This window comes from Drosophila pseudoobscura, chromosome 2 (genome assembly GCF_009870125.1).
Source record: "Drosophila pseudoobscura strain MV-25-SWS-2005 chromosome 2, UCI_Dpse_MV25, whole genome shotgun sequence".
Classification (NCBI taxonomy): domain Eukaryota; kingdom Metazoa; phylum Arthropoda; class Insecta; order Diptera; family Drosophilidae; genus Drosophila; species Drosophila pseudoobscura.
The window spans coordinates 22,112,399-22,130,236 of record NC_046679.1 but is presented as its reverse complement, the minus strand read 5'-3'; the positions used below and the strand labels follow the sequence as shown (position 1 = coordinate 22,130,236).

Sequence of the window (17,838 nt, the reverse complement as noted above, 5' to 3'; positions counted from 1 at the left end):
TTTTTCTTTATAGATTGTACGCAATGATCGTACGCTGGAGCAGATTGTCTTTCCCATACCCGAAATCTGCGAGTACTTGACCACGGATACGAAAATCAAAATTCTCAACACTGCCGAACGGGATGATCAGGGCTCGAAGGTGGCTGACTTTTTCGACAAGGCCGAGGAGATGTTCAACGAGATGAAATGGCAAAAGAAGCTTAGAAGTAGGCTTCCACTCCTCCCTTTCTGGGTCACCACTTAGGACCCTAGCTAATTTTTGACTCTCTTCCAGGTCAACCCTTACTGTTTTGGATCAGCAGCTACATGTCCCTGTGGAGCAACATACTCTTCAATTGTGTGGTTGTCATAAATATAATTGTGGCCCTTTTCTATCCCTTTGATAAGAGCAATACTGTACCAGGTGAGAGAATACATACGTATATTCATGGGATTCGGATGCGAGAGATCGAGAAAGCTAGAGAGCAAGAGCGCTAGATGCTAGACACTGCTGCTAGCCGCGAGCGAACGAAAAGCGAGAAATCGAGACAGATTCCACAGATTAAACCATTTGAAAATAAACTTTTTGTTACTTACAGACCTGAGTCCGCACATTTCGCTGCTTTTCTGGATCATAATGCTACTCTCGTTGGTCTTTGTGATAATGCTGCCCCGTGCATCTGGCATCCGAACACTTATAGGCTCCGCCATACTGCGCTCAAACTTTTTGCTGGGACCAGAGTCAACTCTCTGTTTACTGGGCGTGGTCACGGTATGCAATCGAATACCTACATATAAGCTGTTAAAAGATATCTAATCCGTTATCCTGTTTGCAGGTCACACTCAAGAGCGTTCATATAGTCAGCATAATGGGTAACAAGGGTACACTAGAGAAGAAATTGATCAAAATAATCACGGATATGCAGTTGCTTTATCATTGCATTTATATTGCATTTTGTTTCTGTGGTCTGATTGTTCATCCATTCTTTTATTCCTTGTTGGTAAGTTGTATGATCCTTCTGCACCTTTTGCTCTTTCATCATAATTGTTCCTCCCCAGCTTTTCGATGTGGTCTACCGCGAGGAGACGCTGGTCAATGTCATCCGTTCGGTAACCCGCAATGGACGCTCGATAGTCCTGACCGCTGTACTGGCTCTGATTTTGGTGTACCTGTTCTCCATCATTGGCTACATGTTCTTTAGGGATGACTTCCTGGTTAGTGTGGACTTTGATGAGCAGGAGAACACCGGCTCCCCACTGGGCATGGCCATGCCACCAGTGACCGTCTCAGTGCCGCCAGCAGTAGAAGAGTTTTGTACGGCACCCGATGCACTGGGAAATTGTGGAGGCAGCAAAACGCTACCAGCTTCGAGCGATGTGGCTAATAATGGCGGCAGTGCTGGCGGCGATGTGAAGGAGCGTTCCTGCGACTCTCTGGTCATGTGCATTGTGACCACACTGAATCAGGGACTGCGGAATGGCGGGGGCATTGGAGATATACTCAGGGCGCCCTCCAGCAAGGTATTCCAACTATCATTTTGATTTATTTCTATATCACTAATGTGTTTTTTTTGTTCCTTGCAGGAGGGTCTATTTGTGGCTCGAGTAATCTACGATCTGCTGTTCTTCTTCATTGTGATCATTATCGTTTTGAACCTGATATTTGGTGTGATCATCGACACCTTTGCCGATCTGCGATCGGAGAAACAGCAAAAGGAGGCCATATTGAAGACGACCTGCTTCGTGTGCTCCCTCAATCGATCAGCGTTCGACAACAAGACCGTCAGCTTCGAGGAGCACATAAAGAGCGAGCACAACATGTGGCACTATCTGTACTTTATTGTTCTGGTCAAGGTGAAGGACCCCACTGAATTCACTGGTCCCGAAAGCTATGTCTACGCCATGGTCAAGGCTGGCATACTCGAATGGTTTCCTCGCCTACGGGCCATGTCTCTGGCGGCGGTGGATGCGGATGGCGAGCAGATTGAGCTGCGCAGCATGCAGACCCAGCTGCTGGAGACGCAGTTGCTCATCAAGAACCTATCCACGCAGCTGCACGAGCTCAAGGATCACATGACGGAGCAGCGCAAACAGAAGCAGCGCTTGGGTCTGCTCAACACAACGGCAAACAGCCTCCTGCCGTTTCAATGAATTGAATCCCGATTAGAATATAATAGAACCCTTCTTTGCACTTAATTTTGGTAAACATTCCCTATGCACGCACATAGATATGAGAACCATAAAGTATTGGCACCATGCCCAATATAACAACCTCTTCGAAACTCATTCTAAGAGGGTACACTCCTGGAGTGATACAAGATTATTTACCTCTTCGAATGATCCGAGTATCGAGTGTCCCCGAAATATACTTCTGTATTAGATTCGAATTCCAAAAGCAACAAAACAAACTTGCTCAAATAACATCCCTCTAGACATAATCTTCGAAATTCTATGCAAAACCAACAACTAACTGAATAACTGAATATAACGTATAGTGAACTCACACTCAGAGAACTTAGGGCTGTTAACATGTTAATTAGTGAGCGTGTTACGCATTTTTTTCACAATTTTAGACAAGGTCTTTCTACCTTACCTCTTATACCCTTTTGTTGACTCTAAAATACCTGAATGCTAGAATCTAGAATCGTAGTTAACTTGAAAATGTTCGCCGAGCGACCTCAAAAACCATTTTCCGAAAACCTTTTGCGCTGTTTTAAGTTACTTACTTTAGTTAATTGTTAATACTATATACGAATAATTTCTCATAAGTTTTGTAATACCAGAAAACAATCGACTTGCAAATCAAATCTAAATATTGTGATTAGACCTTTTTCTATTTCGATTCCGTTCCGTTTTCATTCTTTAATGGTTTACTTAGTACTCGAAACGAGTTTGTTGGTTAAATTCATTCTAAGCTAACATCTAGATTTTGTCCTAAGTGAAACTAAACTACAGTTAAGTGCAACTTTATATCTTTACATATAAATGCATATACATAAATATCTTTTAAATAAAACTACCCGATTGATACGCTATCATCTTTAAAAAGTAGGTCTTGGGCACCAGCAACAATTTAATATTTGTGGATTTCCAGGACTTTCTCGATCCCACGCCCCGATCGTGGCACAACCAGAAGTTCGGGACGCTATATCTCGAGCAAATGGGGCCAGATCGGCGATGGACCTACTTTTCCGGGATCGCGAGGATCCTAAATTACGATTACAATAAAAGGACGATTATTTTTGATTATTTTTAGCCAACATTTTTATTATTACATATTACACTACAAAATGTGCGAGCAACTTTTTAAGTGTGGTTGGTTGCCAGCGAATAATTGATCGTTTGTTTGCATTGAACTCGAATCTGGTTCTAAATAGCTTCTGGCGACCTGGCGGCACTTGAAAAGCTGCCGGCACACATCATTCATTCATAGTTTATTGTTACATCTGGTTTTTGTTTAATATTAAGAAAACGTTTTACATAAAATTGTTCAATGCATTTTCATGAGATTTACCGTTCTCGGTTTTAATTTGCTTGGTTTTTGCTTTTTCTTTCGTTTAATTTGTATACCTACATATTTGATGTAAATGTTTTGTATATTTGTATGTAAAGATTCATTCCATTGGTTGGTTTTTCGCTTTGCCTTTCGATTGCAAATTATAATAAGTATAAAAAACGTTGTACAAAATCAGTTAAACGATCATAACATAACACTGGAAGGAAGCTGCCGTGTCGGCACACAAACGGAACTCTTCGTCGTTTCTCGTATATCTGCGTCCTCCTCGGCATCACGCGGGTAGACTGACAAGTTTTATTTGGTTTGCGAACTTATAAATTAACATTTTACTCAATTTTAATTCTTAAAAGAGTTACACATTTTCAGGATTCTTACACATATATTTTCGCATCAATCGAGTATGCTCTTTGTTGCTGTTTTCTGTCCAACGATCGTGTCGTTGTTCCAACAAACGGAACTCTTCGTCGTTTCTTTCGTTTTTCGTATATCTACGTCCTCCTCGGCATCACGCGGGTAGACTGACAAGTTTTATTTGGGTTGCGAACTTATAAATTAACATTTTACTCAATTTTAATTCTTAAAAGAGTTACACATTTTCAGGATTCTTACACATATATTTTCGCTTCAATGGAGTATGCTCTTTGTTTCTGTTTTCTGTCCAACGATCGTGTCGTTGTTCCAACAAACGTAACTCTTCGTTGTTTCTTTCGTTTTTCGTATATTAACGTCCTCCTCGGCATCACGCGGGTAGACTGACAAGTATTATTTGGGTTGCGAACTTATAAATTAACATTTTACTTAATTTTAAGAGAACTATTATTGTATGCTCCGCATAGAATTTGTGTCGATTATTCACAGGCGATGTCTAGATGCTCCAGTGTGTCTCCGTACTTTGAAATAATGTCAGCAATATTTTCTGCGTTGCATACAGTCAATAACAATGTAAACTTTTTGAGTTTCGGACATACTGGCAAGTCCAATGGCATTTCAAAATTGATCAGAGTCAGCGACTCCAATTCAGGATATAAATAATCCTGTTTTACATCTGAGGGATACTCAAAACGGTTCGTAGTGAATTCGCGAAGCCGTGGAAGATGGGAGCATATTTCGAACATATTTCGTGCTTCCTTCGATTGCACATCCAATTTTTCCAAGTGTATCAGTTTCTTTATGTGTTGCTCTGAAACAAATTTAAGGCATTCGTCAAGGAAATTCTGATCGTATCAAGTAGTTTAAATTCTTACCCTGGCCCATCGAAATGTTCTCCAACTTCAAATCCTTGCAGTATGGATTCACGTGCTGGAGCAGATCCGATCCGCTATAATGCAAGACATCTAAGGAAAGCTTTTCAATGCCTCTCATGTTTACAACACGTTTTAACGCGTCTACATTTTCATCGGTTATCATCAAACCTGCATGCTTGAGGTTGATGCAGTTTTTTTCTATGAGCTCTCCCAGTTGGTCCATAACCTTAACACGTTGAATTGAAATATTTTCAACAGTTGATCCGCAGAACGTCAGAATAACTCGTAGCTCGTTGTCTGTGTAGCCCTCATTTGAATTTATTTCTTCACCGACGAAAAGTGACTTATACTTTTCTTTAGCGTGGTACGCAAAAACGCATCCAAGTTGCTTGTTTACTTGGGCCCATCTCAGCTTATCTTTCTCGCTGAGGTATTTAAACAGTCTTTCAGTAAATTCAAGTGGTAGATTCGGCAGCATTTTGAAGCAGAAACACGAACAAAACCCAACAGCAAAGAGAACGGGCGAGTGAATTATGTATGTATATCGATGTTTTATTTGCCAGTCCGTCCGGTGGAAATAAATGTACCAGCCAGAGTCCAGTTCAGCTTCAGAAGAAAACGTTTGTCTATTTGCGGAGATAATGTTTGAACCGGCTCCTGATTAAAAACTTGAAATACATACGTTTGATATTTTTCCTCTTTTTCGAGCGAGTTTTAATTCTTTTTTTAATTTGCGAGCTTACTTCTCTCTTGGCACCGAACACAGATTCTGTCGCAATTCTCTTTCCGCTTCCCTTTTTATACCCAGCCCTACTGAGAGCGCTTTGACGCCATCTTTGATGAGAGAGAGAGAAAAACACGAAGATAGCTGAGTACTGAGTAAAATAAGACCCGAAAAGAGAGCGAATTTCATCATGTTTCTGCACGTTTGCCTGCATACTGACACACAGATGGATGGTCCCCGAAAGAGAGGAGATGAGGTGACGAGCGTAGAGCTGTTTCACTTTGTTGCGGTTTTCTGTCCGCTTAGACTATTCTTCCAATTCTTTTGCCGCTCTCTCAATGCTCTCTGCAACAACAACAGGCTTTTTTCAACTACCTGCTCTCACTCCCAAAAAAACCCTTACGAACTCAGCCCTGCTTAGAGCGCTTTGACGCCATGTTTGATGAGAGAGAGAGAGAGAGAGAGAAAAGAACGAAGATAGCTGAGTACTGAGTAAAATAAGACCCGAAAACAGAGCGAAACTCATCATGTTTCTGCACGTTTGCCTGCATACTGACACACAGATGGTCCCCGAAAGAGAGCAGATGAGGTGACGAGTGTAGAGCTGTTTCACTTTGTTGCGGTTTTCTGTCCGCTTTGACTATTCTTCCAATTCTTTTGCCGCTCTCTCATTGCTCTCAGCAACAGCAACAGACGCCGTGTTTGATGAGAGAGAGAGAAAAGAACGCAGATAGCGGAGTACTGAGTAAAATGAGACCCGAAAACAGAGTGAATCTCATCAAGTTTCTGCACGTTTGCCTGCATACTGACACACAGATGGTCCCCGAAAGAGAGCAGATGAGGTGACGAGCGTAGAGCTGTTTCACTTTGTTGCGGTTTTCTGTCCGCTTTGACTATACTTCCAATTCTTTTGCCGCTCTCTCATTGCTCTCAGCAACAAGAACAGACGCCGTGTTTGATGAGAGAGAGAGAGAGAAAAGAACGCAGATAGCGGAGTACTGAGTAAAATGAGACCCGAAAACAGAGCGAATCTCATCAAGTTTCTGCACGTTTGCCTGCATACTGACACACAGATGGTCCCCGAAAGAGAGCAGATGAGGTGACGAGTGTAGAGCTGTTTCACTTTGTTGCGGTTTTCTGTCCGCTTTGACTATTCAGCAACAACAACAGACGCCATGTTTGATGAGAGAGAGAAAGAGAGAAGAACGAAGATAGCTGAATACTGAAGCACAAGGAATCACGAACGGGACTGTACTTTTCTGCCTTTGTTTTGATTCTTTTTAGCTGGTACTCAAAGAGTTTAGGGTTATATTATATTGATGAGGATTATATTATATGGTGTGTATGTAGTAGCCAGAAGAAAACGTTTCTGTCTGTCTGGGTTGGCTTTCTAATTTTGTTATGCTGCGCCTTGTACATTTCTTTGAAGTGTGCGACTTTTTTAATATCCTGCACTTGTATACTAATAATTTTGATTTCTCTCTGGCGGCGGTGGATGCGGATGGCGAGCAGATTGAGCTGCGCAGCATGCAGACCCAGCTGCTGGAGACGCAGTTGCTCATCAAGAACCTATCCACGCAGCTGCACGAGCTCAAGGATCACATGACGGAGCAGCGCAAACAGAAGCAGCGCTTGGGTCTGCTCAACACAACGGCAAACAGCCTCCTGCCGTTTCAATGAATTGAATCCCGATTAGAATATAATAGAACCCTTCTTTGCACTTAATTTTGGTAAACATTCCCTATGCACGCACATAGATATGAGAACCATAAAGTATTGGCACCATGCCCAATATAACAACCTCTTCGAAACTCATTCTAAGAGGGTACACTCCTGGAGTGATACAAGATTATTTACCTCTTCGAATGATCCGAGTATCGAGTGTCCCCGAAATATACTTCTGTATTAGATTCGAATTCCAAAAGCAACAAAACAAACTTGCTCAAATAACATCCCTCTAGACATAATCTTCGAAATTCTATGCAAAACCAACAACTAACTGAATAACTGAATATAACGTATAGTGAACTCTCACTCAGAGAACTTAGGGCTGTTAACATGTTAATTAGTGAGCGTGTTACGCATTTTTTTCACAATTTTAGACAAGGTCTTTCTACCTTACCTCTTATGCCTTTTGTTGACTCTAAAATACCTGAATGCTAGAATCTAGAATCGTAGTTAACTTGAAAATGTTCGCCGAGCGACCTCAAAAACCATTTTCCGAAAACCTTTTGCGCTGTTTTAAGTTACTTACTTTAGTTAATTGTTAATACTATATACGAATAATTTCTCATAAGTTTTGTAATACCAGAAAACAATCGACTTGCAAATCAAATCTAAATATTGTGATTAGACCTTTTTCTATTTCGATTCCGTTCCGTTTTCATTCTTTAATGGTTTACTTAGTACTCGAAACGAGTTTGTTGGTTAAATTCATTCTAAGCTAACATCTAGATTTTGTCCTAAGTGAAACTAAACTACAGTTAAGTGCAACTTTATATCTTTACATATAAATGCATATACATAAATATCTTTTAAATAAAACTACCCGATTGATACGCTATCATCTTTAAAAAGTAGGTCTTGGGCACCAGCAACAATTTGATATTTGTGGATTTCCAGGACTTTCTCGATCCCACGCCCCGATCGTGGCACAACCAGAAGATCGGCACGCTATATCTCGAGCAAATGGGGCCAGATCGGCGATGGACCTACTTTTCCGGGATCGCGAGGATCCTAAATTACGATTACAATAAAAGGACGATTATTTTTGATTATTTTTAGCCAACATTTTTATTATTACATATTACACTACAAAATGTGCGAGCAACTTTTTAAGTGTGGTTGGTTGCCAGCGAATAATTGATCGTTTGTTTGCATTGAACTCGAATCTGGTTCTAAATAGCTTCTGGCGACCTGGCGGCACTTGAAAAGCTGCCGGCACACATCATTCATTCATAGTTTATTGTTACATCTGGTTTTTGTTTAATATTAAGAAAACGTTTTACATAAAATTGTTCAATGCATTTTCATGAGATTTACCGTTCTCGGTTTTAATTTGCTTGGTTTTTGCTTTTTCTTTCGTTTAATTTGTATACCTACATATTTGATGTAAATGTTTTGTATATTTGTATGTAAAGATTCATTCCATTGGTTGGTTTTTCGCTTTGCCTTTCGATTGCAATTTATAATAAGTATAAAAAACGTTGTACAAAATCAGTTAAACGATCATAACATAACACTGGAAGGAAGCTGCCGGAACGATGACGAAATTCGAGTGCGAAATACATAATCAGGAAACAAAATTAATACTTGAATTTGTGGCAGTTAAAAATAGTACGAGTATAGTGAAAATCATTGTGTTTGAGAAATACTTGGAGGGCATCTTGCTCTGGGGAGGGAGTCAGTTTGGAATTCGATTTGGGGTTGGAAATGACAGATACAAAAAACTCCTCAACAGTTTTGTAATTTACGATTACCTCCTGAATATTTTATATATATATGTATGTATATTGTATGTATGCATTGTATATATAAATGTAAAAATGTTTATCCTTGTTTTTCCTATTTATCGTTACTTTACGCTGCCTTTTGTTTACTATTATTAATAATATCCATATATTTTGATTGGAAGAAAAAGTATTGGAGAAGATAAAACATATATATGTACCTATAAAGGTATATAGTAGTCAGTGTGTGTTTGTGTTTCTATAAATAAATTAGTTATTAACTAACAATATTTGTTCAATTGCTAATAGTACAATTCGTGGCATTATTATAATACAAATTAGTTTCTTTTGCGGTGAGGTTTGAAATTAATCTTCGTTTTTGTATCGTTAGAGGTACAAACGAAAAATCTCATGGCATATTTGTTTTTATATATAATTTATAACTATTTCGTGGTATGGAAAACAAAAGTAAAGAAACGTTGTCATGGGGGCTGCGTTTGGTATTGGTATTAGTTTAGTAGTTGCATAAGAAGAATTCGAGTTAAATTGCTGCATAAAAATTGCTTGCGACTAGATGTGAAGTTTGCTTCTGCTTTGCTTTCGATTTGTGTATGCAATGTATATATATATATTTAGTATATATACTAACAAATCATATATGTATAGCATATACGCATATGTAAATATAGATATATGGGATAAATTTGTTCATATTACACGTTAACTAGCGCGGCTGCTTGGGGTGGTTCTACACTGAAATAGGGAGTGAATGTCCCGCGAATCTGGACCTACAAAGAAGCTTGGACAGTTTGGCAAACTTTGAAAGCGATTTCTTGAAGGATACAGGGACATAAAAGCCAACTCTTAAAACGATATTCGAGATAAAAACAGGATTATGCATATCATCTTTTAAAAGCGAGCAGCCACGCATATATCTATAGGTATATATGGGTTAAATATATACTTGTGTGCCCCCGAACCAGAGAGAGAGGGAGGCCCTGTTAGACAGTTGTGCCATAGGCATTGTTAAAAACGGCCCGCGAACTGTCCGTGTCCAGGGATATATCCTCGGGACTGGCCAGATCTACGCGCACATTTGAGTTGGTACGACGACGGGCGGTCTGCGCTGCGCCCCAATTGCTTAGGGTCCAATGGAAGCCAGAGGAGCCCGATGGTGGCTCTGCATCTACTTTCACCTGCGTACACACCTTTGAAAGATTCAGAGAAGTCAATAAAGCAGATCTTTAAGAATTATGATTACTATTCTCACCTCACGATTGCCGCAGGGCAGAGTTTCTGTGCCATTGCCCAAGGCGGAGCCAGAGACAGAACCGGAGCCAGAGTCCCTTGTGCTGCCAATGCTGCTGCTGCTGGCCAGTGAATCAATACTGGATTCGATCACCGCTCCACGATAACGCGCCACAGCCTGGACAGCCTATACAATGGGAATGCAGGAGGATTAGCCAACTGTTGTCTACTGCTTTTGTTAAGGACTGCTTACCATTGCATCACCGCCTTGGCAATCCTCAATTGATTTGAGTATCTCCCAGACCAGCTCCGAGTCCAGGGGAATGGGCTGTTCCGTGTCCCGATTGAAAATGGCAATAGCAATGTGCACGGGGTGCGGAACTGGCAGCGGTATGAGCAGATTTTCGGTCACACTCTTGTCCCCGCACTGCTGCTTCCATGGCCGCCAAGGTTTCTGGCCATCCTGCCCTGTTTTCGGTACATGCTGGGCTCGATGGGCGCGTACCCGCGGCGTGGTCAGACCCACAGACATGTCCCGCTTCTCGGGCTTGCGAAAGGTTAGCGTTATGCGGGAGCGCGGATTAAAAGCGGTCACCTCAAGGAAGGGCAGATGTACCTGCACATTGCCACGCGGGGCATACACATTACCCAGCAGGTCCAGCCCCTTGGAGCCGATCACATCGTTGGCATTCTTCACCATCTCCGTGTAGCGCATCAAATCGAGCGAGGCATGTGGTTCTAGCTTAAAATGGGTATCATGTTCAGTCAGTGGCGTTAGGAAATCTAAACTAAATATGTCGGTATATATGAGACCAGCCAAACCCGGCCAGTCATTAACCGTGAGACCCTGTAAAATATATATTCATTTAGGGTTTGAAGTCAAAGATGAATGTAAGTTCTACTCACCTTGTTATCCCAGAATTCTTCTTCGCTAATCGACAGTCTGCCGATGACATGAGACGGATAATACTTCTCTAGTATATGGGCGGCCAACTGTATTGCAATCTAAGGGATAAAGAATCCAATCGTATGGATAAGGTCAAATCATTTTGCGTTCATTTTCGTCGTAGACGTACCTTCAATTCTTTGGTATTCAACTTAATGCGCGACTTGACCTGAGTGGTTAAGGCCGTTTGCAGCTCTCGTCGCCGTTTCTCCAGCTTCTCGTGCAGCGTGCTCATTAAATCCTGCGCCTCTCGATCCAGCGACAAATACGGACCGATTTTGCTGATTTGCGCCGAGAAGGGCCCAAAGCAGGCCTCAACAAACTGCAGGAAATCCTGCTGCGGCTGCAGTACCACCCGTTCGGTGGCATGCTGATACGCCTGCAGTTCGTCCAGTTCCATTTTAGCCTCTAGCGCGGCCAGGGCCTGCTCTGGTCTGATTATGAAGTAGTAGTCCAGGGCCAGACCGGGTCCAGCAATCCGTTTCACTGCAATGCTATCGGAGGCAGGCACTCGGCCGCACTTCTTGATGAACAGATGATAGGTGAGAGAGTCCCAGACAAGCCGAAGAGTATACCGAATGACGCCAACTGGGGAAAAGAGCTTAAACGGTTAAACACCACGATCTCTTAGCGTTTAGAGAGATGTTTTACCTATAAAGACAATCCCCGCTGCCAGGGGACAGATCAGTGTAGCCACCAGAATCGCCGCCAGTGGTTGCAGCAAGCCCTGTATCAGAAGATTCCAAACTATGGCCTCCAGTAAAATGCAATAACGATTTTTCGTATTATCCGGCGCATCCAGATCATAGATGAGTATCATGTAAATGTGCAGCAGGAGCACAAATACCGGTATCCACAGCGGGGCAGTGAGGGCCAGGCCAATGCTCAGCAAACTGGCGGCCAGACAGATCAATGGAAAGGCGAATAGAATGACAATGGTGCCCAGGAAACCCTTCACAAAGTAGTTCCAAGTGCGATTCAGATTACGCGTCAATCCCTTGCCAATGAACCCTGCAAAAAATTAATTAAATAACGCTAACGATTACAAGGATTATCATACACTTACCCGTATCTGGTTCCGTCTCGAAATGCGTACGTGATTTTGATATGTGCCGCCAGAGCTCGATGAGACGCGACGCCATGGTCTGAGTGATGCTCGTCTTGCGCGGAAAAAGCGTGCCATTGATCTGCGAGAGTTCCAGGTCCGGCATGAAGGGCTTCACATAGCAGAGGGCGCGCAGTCCCAGAGGACTGCACCAGGGGACGAGTATACCGAGCAGGAACATCATATTCCACGACCAGCACCAGATGCGCTGCAACATGTTCAACAGGCGCCAGAAGGGCCAGCGCGTGCTTGTCGTGCGAATGATCTCCTTTTCGACGAGAAACACTGGCTGGCTGGGGTCGGAGCGAGGAGTTACAATGGACGTGGCATGCTGGCTGATGACAGTGGGTATCACATCCGACTGGCCCTGAAAGTTGCGGCGAATGATCCACGATTGCGGTGACCAAATGCGACAGGCCCACTGAAAACTGCGCGTGGGCGTCTTGGCGTTTTTCAACTCCTTGAGCAGCACTGGTTCACGTTCCTTCATGAAGGCTAGATCGCGGGAGAGGAAGTACGCCGTCTGGTGAAGCTGGTGCTGGGCACACATCTTCAGCGCCTCCTCGTGGGCCGACCAGGCGCACTTGTACAGTCGGTTCTCCTCGGCGTTGCGCAGTTTGGAGCGCAGCCAGGGCGTCACGCGCGACAAAACGGAGTGATCGTTGGCCAGACACTTCTGGTGGTCCTCGCGAGTGCGCTTAATATCCTGCTGCACCTTGTCCACCGCCTTGTACATGATCACCACAGACTGGGCCTGCTGCACGAGCAACTCGGGCACTCCGGTGCCCAGCTCTGCCAGCTTGGCATTGCCCACGATGGAGCTGTACACGCGCTGCAAGTACTCCTTCATTACGGCCTCGTTGACCTCCTCTTCGATCTCCTTGTCGTTGAGCTTCTTGGCCCGCAGCTCGGCAATCAGACGCTCGCGGAAATGCAAAAACCAGCCACGCGTCTCCCTCTCCAAAATGCCAATCAGGATGGGCAAAGCCTTGCGCATGATGTCCCGACAGAACAGACGCAAATCGATTTCCTGTCCCTTGGGGGTGAGGAACAAATAGGGCACGGGCTGGCTGACCTCACAGCTATTGAAATCGAACTTTTCCATGGTGGCACGACGCAGCATTTTACGAACATACGAGCAGAGGCCATCCAGACAGTCCTCGAACTCGGGCTAGAGGTGGGAAGAGCAGAACCAATCCATTAAAATACCAATTAGACCAATCAATCGTACGCGTTTCTTACTCGACAAACCAACTCCGCGATGAGGAAACGACACCTCTCCTCCTTGATCTTGTAGTCCAAATTGTGGGCCAGCAACGCGGGCACGCCAATAAAAATATCCGCCAGCTTGGTGAATGCCCCGATCAAGCCATGCACTGCATGCACAACCGAAAAGAAATGCGAGAAGATACGCGACCGAGCAGTGACCACCACAAAGCGGGCCGCCAGGGCCAGATCACTCAGAAAGGAGTCATGGGCACGCAGGCGGCCCTTCTGCAGCAGCTGCGACAGACGCCATTTGTGCACCTGACCCGGAAAATGCAGGCTCGGCACATCGAATTCGCTGTGGGAAAAGGCACGATAGAGAGCATTAGTCAGTCACATGGTTCATGGTTGAAAAGAGAAGAAGCTGAAGGCAACATAAAAACACACATAAATGAACGCTATATTAAATGACAAATTGTTGGCATGCACAAGCGTGTACCAGATTCAGATTCAGAATTATGTTTGCCCGATTCCAAGGTTTGCAAAGTGTACATACAATGTGTGTGTGTGGGAGTGGATACATATAATGGTTTATATTCCGCTGCGGGACTCGCTCCATTAAGAGCTTTACAAAATAATAATCATTATCTAAACAGGATTTCTTTAGATCCATAGAGACCGAGCGGCGCTCCAGGGTTTGTTTCTTGCATGCAAATAGATTCGCTTTCGTTTCAATTTGTTTCCAGCATGCACAATTTCAGAGCATTTATGTAGTAGATTATGATTAAACAGAGAACAACAGGTTAATAAAATAACATTCAGTAAATGAAAGGGAGTATGTACAAACGGAGGAACACCGACTAAACAATTGCTTAATACAAATGCTGAGGCTGGGGCTGAGGCTGAGGCAGACAGGCGGGAAGACATATACGATTTAATTATGCCTTTGCCCAGTAGTAGTAGTAGTAGATTTTTTTTCGTTGGCTTTATTGTGTTTAGTGTGTATTATTTACCCATTTTTACGTATTGTTTCCAATTGTTCCAAAGTTAATTTCTTCGGCTTTCCATATTTATCCTTTTGCAAGCTTTACAGAAATATTTCACATACAAATTGTTGTTGTCAACCGTTTTCAAGTTTGTTTAACAAAAAGGATTCGATTCAATTCGCTTCGCACATGCATTTAGTATTAGGAAAGGAAACAATAAAATTAAACACAAAACAGATAGCAGACAACCCGAATAGCTCTGTATCGTCTTTCATTTTTTTTTTCTTGTTTTTGGTGGATTTGGAGGCATGCCTTAATTTGATTTATTTGCGTTTGCTTTTTGTGCAAAAGTGTCGAGGAATGATAAAGGCGAATTTTTGAAGGAAATTAAGGTAACACACAATTATAATCATTTGAAGGTAAGGTGTGGGTGGGGTGGGGAGATGTGGCTTAAGCGCATAGGTTTATCTGCAATTAGCAAAACATTTTGCTGCAATTTTTGCTAGACGTGTCTTTGGCATTTTGCTTCTTATTTAGCGCTTAGTTGCGTCGTGTGTCTCTCCAACCATCATCCATCATCCATTCATCCATCAATCTATCCATCATGAGCAGCAGTAGGCTCTCGTCTGCGACCGATGACCCCAAAACTCACCCAGTTTCACGGAGCGTTTTCAATTGGGCGTTCGTCAGGCGGCGCGGCTCGCCGCTACCATCGGAGGCCACTGCATCTAGCTCGTCGAAGGGAGGCGCTATAAATAGGTCACGCAGATTAATGGGACGCGCTTTGCGACTGCTGACACTGTTCGTCGCATTACTGGCCGTCAGATTCAGGCCACTGCTGGCCAATGCTTGCGGCAGAACTGCAATTAGACACGATTAGCGTGGATCATGCACATCATTCGCATGCCTCATCTCACCGATGGGAAAACTCTTCCAATGATATAGGAATTGCTCGGCCACGCTCTTGATCTGCTGCACCAGCTGCTCTACCTCAGGCGGGGCGCCCACCAGATTGATATTGAACTCGATGGGCTCACGCTCGGGACCAGCCAGCGTTTGGGGGCGCATCAGTTGGTTGCCTGCCGTGGTACTGACAGCTGGAGCCGGCGTTGGGGCCGGGGCTGCAGCGGCCTGCAGGGACATGGGCATGCTTGTTGACCGATCGCCTCCGTTCACTCAAGTATTGCTGCGTCCATTGCGAGATCCGAAATGAGAATGCTGGAAAGAATGAACACAATTTGTTTATTTGTGCGTGCAAAAGTTATGATTGCGGAACGTGATTACACTTCCAAGGCGTATAGATTACTGGATCAGAAGCTGGTCGCCCTGCCACAGTAAGAATTAAGTTCAGTAAAGAAAATTAAAATTTATAAAAGGGTATATCTTCATTCGGCTTGCGGCTACCACTCTTACTGGCAGGCCAAACTAATTGAAATCGCACAAACGCGCGCAATATTAAAATTAATGATCTAATTGAAAATACACTCGCGCAGCGCATGTGTAATGGCTGAGAATTGTACAAATTCCAGACAGATATAGAAGCAGAGAGAGTGCGAGAGAGGGCTCGGATCGGATGTAAACAAATGGAAATCGCGTGGAATTTTGTTTGCCTCAACTCAAACGAATTTCCCATATCACAAATTAGCCTCTGCCACCCTGCCACTCTGCCAGAAAGGCCAAACGGGTTTGACAAACTGGCTGGAAAGGTGGAGTAAAGTGATGTGGAGTGGGGGACGTTTCGCACAACTCAAATTACACCTGTCCGGAGGTAGCAGGCAGCAGCACCTACCACAACTTACGACTTAATTTCGCGCTTCGTTTACTTTAATGAGACGAACTACGGTTGGGCTGGGGCCCATCAAAGCCTCGTTCCACGCCCTGCAGAAGACACTAGTTAACCAACTCCCCAGCACTTCTTATTGTTTAATTGCCGCACCAGCTAGTCGTTCTATGCTGTCGTTCTCAGCTTTTACTTTCAACAGTCTTCCGTTTACCTTGTTTCATATATCAAATTGTTGTGCTTTTAGACAGTATCTGCATTTTAAAACCAAATAAAGAGCTCGCAGCCAACGTTTTTCCGTTTTTTACTTAATTCCACTTAAAACAGAACAGACAAACAAATGCAGCCAGTGTGACTGCGGATTTATTTAAAATATACCGTCGGACCCTCAGAAATATACAAAAATATACCGTCTCATTTTAAAAATATACCGTAAATATTCCTACGAATTCAAGTTCTATTATACATATTCCTCGTTTTTGATATTCCGTCGAATATTACCAGCTAGATAGAGCCCTCAGTATTGCCCACATAGTTTTATCCGATTAATGAATCAATTTTCTACTTGACTGGCTTATTTTAAATATTACCGAAAAAGGTCAAACAAATTAAACGTAGGAGAAATGCTGACTAACTAGAACCCTGGCTCTGCCCACTTAATTTTAGGCCATTGATGAATACATGTTCTAAAAGATAGCTACTTTTAAGTACTCCTTTTTATTGTATTGTGTTTAAAACAAGGTTTGAACAAAAAAAGGTCAACAAAGAACAGTGGCAACGTAAATGAGTGGAATGTATGGACATTGTTGAGCTGAAAAGGGACATTGTGGCAAGGAAAAATCCCTCCACGAAGAGAGGATATGACAAAATAGAGAGCAATTCACAAAAAAAGAGAGCAAGTCCCACCAAAATTGAGCACCAACTTGGAATTGTTCGAAAGTGAATGAGCGAATATGTTTTAAATGCTATCCATTGGAATAAATGATGCACGGAAGTACGATTTCAGAGAGCGAAAGTTAAAAAAACTTGCGTTTGGAAGTTTCTATACCCCCTGTTTCGAAATATAACTAATAAAATTAAATTTAATAGATTGATGAAATTTATGATTGATTGACCGAAATAAGTTAAAAAAAAACGGTCACCATAAATACAGCAGTTTGTATATATAAATAAATACGGATAAAATATACCCTCCGATCTCAGGAATATACCGAAATATACTGTCCCATTTTCTAAATGGAATATACAAATAAAAAAAGTGTTGTTTTTTTTATTAATAAAAAGGTAACAAAAAAGGATGCTTTTGGAATCTGGAAATTGATAGCCTGAGCATTGCCTGAGCTAATTTTGATGCTATTTTATTTTACCTTGATATAGAAATATTTGCAATTTGTAAAATTTCTATGAAATATACCATAAATTCATATACATACCTTCACCTCAATTTCGGCGTCAAAATATACCGAAAATATAATATACTGCAAACGGTCACCGTGGTGCTAACGTTTCGTTGATTGAACGAGCTTAGCCCACTTGACCTCTTGACCCCACTAACTATTTAAACAAGTGAACAACTAAAGTAAAACGGCGGAAAATAATATTGCTTGTATTATTTGTATAGATGGATCCGCATAGATCCTTCCTTTCAACTGCG

General features: G+C 42.7%; 3 protein-coding genes across 10 annotated transcripts in view; 1 reads left to right on the top strand and 2 right to left on the bottom strand.

Moving 5' to 3' along the window:
* The window catches only part of Itpr (Inositol 1,4,5,-trisphosphate receptor), a 32,901-nt gene extending 24,874 nt beyond the window's left edge, over nt 1-8,027 (top strand). For 5 of the 6 annotated variants that reach the window (XM_015182316.2, XM_015182317.2, XM_033377115.1 and 2 more), the window contains 6 exons: nt 14-206; nt 275-403; nt 579-751; nt 816-980; nt 1,039-1,500; nt 1,564-3,014. In XM_015182316.2, the coding sequence (XP_015037802.2) occupies nt 14-206; nt 275-403; nt 579-751; nt 816-980; nt 1,039-1,500; nt 1,564-2,130 (1,689 nt within the window). In that variant the 3' untranslated portion in view covers nt 2,131-3,014. Of the gene's footprint in view, nt 1-13; nt 207-274; nt 404-578; nt 752-815; nt 981-1,038; nt 1,501-1,563; nt 3,015-6,976 lie in introns of those variants that run through there. The other variant, XM_033377114.1, reaches the window with a different exon arrangement.
* Nucleotides 3,968-5,547, bottom strand: LOC26533232 (uncharacterized). Of its 2 annotated transcripts, none has more exons than XM_033377119.1 (3): nt 5,423-5,547; nt 4,741-5,366; nt 3,968-4,676 (listed from the first exon to the last, which is right to left on the bottom strand). In XM_033377119.1, the coding sequence occupies exons 2-3, from the start codon at nt 5,216-5,218 to the stop codon at nt 4,345-4,347; spliced, it is 810 nt and encodes a 269-aa protein (XP_033233010.1). In that variant the 5' UTR covers nt 5,219-5,366; nt 5,423-5,547; the 3' UTR covers nt 3,968-4,344. The 2 variants fall into 2 exon arrangements, with proteins under 2 accessions (XP_033233010.1, XP_033233009.1); XM_033377118.1 differs by having other exon boundaries at nt 4,741-5,346; nt 5,423-5,531.
* Nucleotides 8,028-8,231: 204 nt separating the features above from the next.
* Nucleotides 8,232-16,560, bottom strand: LOC4802431 (uncharacterized). Of its 2 annotated transcripts, XM_001359316.4 has the most exons (12): nt 16,399-16,560; nt 15,322-15,622; nt 15,057-15,264; nt 14,432-14,503; nt 13,455-13,776; nt 12,174-13,383; nt 11,759-12,118; nt 11,238-11,695; nt 11,068-11,166; nt 10,415-11,008; nt 10,184-10,348; nt 8,232-10,121 (listed from the first exon to the last, which is right to left on the bottom strand). In XM_001359316.4, the coding sequence occupies exons 2-12, from the start codon at nt 15,551-15,553 to the stop codon at nt 9,915-9,917; spliced, it is 3,927 nt and encodes a 1,308-aa protein (XP_001359353.2). In that variant the 5' UTR covers nt 15,554-15,622; nt 16,399-16,560; the 3' UTR covers nt 8,232-9,914. The 2 variants fall into 2 exon arrangements, with proteins under 2 accessions (XP_001359353.2, XP_003736736.1); XM_003736688.3 differs by lacking the exon at nt 14,432-14,503.
* Between the last annotated feature and the right edge of the window lie 1,278 nt (nt 16,561-17,838).

What these genes read in the sequence shown, in the direction of transcription:
- LOC26533232 (XM_033377119.1), bottom strand. Translation starts at nt 5,218, where the DNA reads ATGCTGCCGAATCTACCACTTGAATTTACTGAAAGACTGTTTAAATAC. An exon ending in GAACATTTCGATGGGCCAGG is followed by an intron (nt 4,677 to 4,740) that starts GTAAGAATTTAA and finishes AATTTGTTTCAG; the next exon opens with AGCAACACATAAAGAAACTG.
- LOC4802431 (XM_001359316.4), bottom strand. Translation starts at nt 15,553, where the DNA reads ATGCCCATGTCCCTGCAGGCCGCTGCAGCCCCGGCCCCAACGCCGGCT. An exon ending in GAAACAATACGTAAAAATGG is followed by an intron (nt 13,777 to 14,431) that starts GTAAATAATACA and finishes CTTTTCCCACAG; the next exon opens with CGAATTCGATGTGCCGAGCC. An exon ending in TCGCGGAGTTGGTTTGTCGA is followed by an intron (nt 13,384 to 13,454) that starts GTAAGAAACGCG and finishes TCCCACCTCTAG; the next exon opens with CCCGAGTTCGAGGACTGTCT.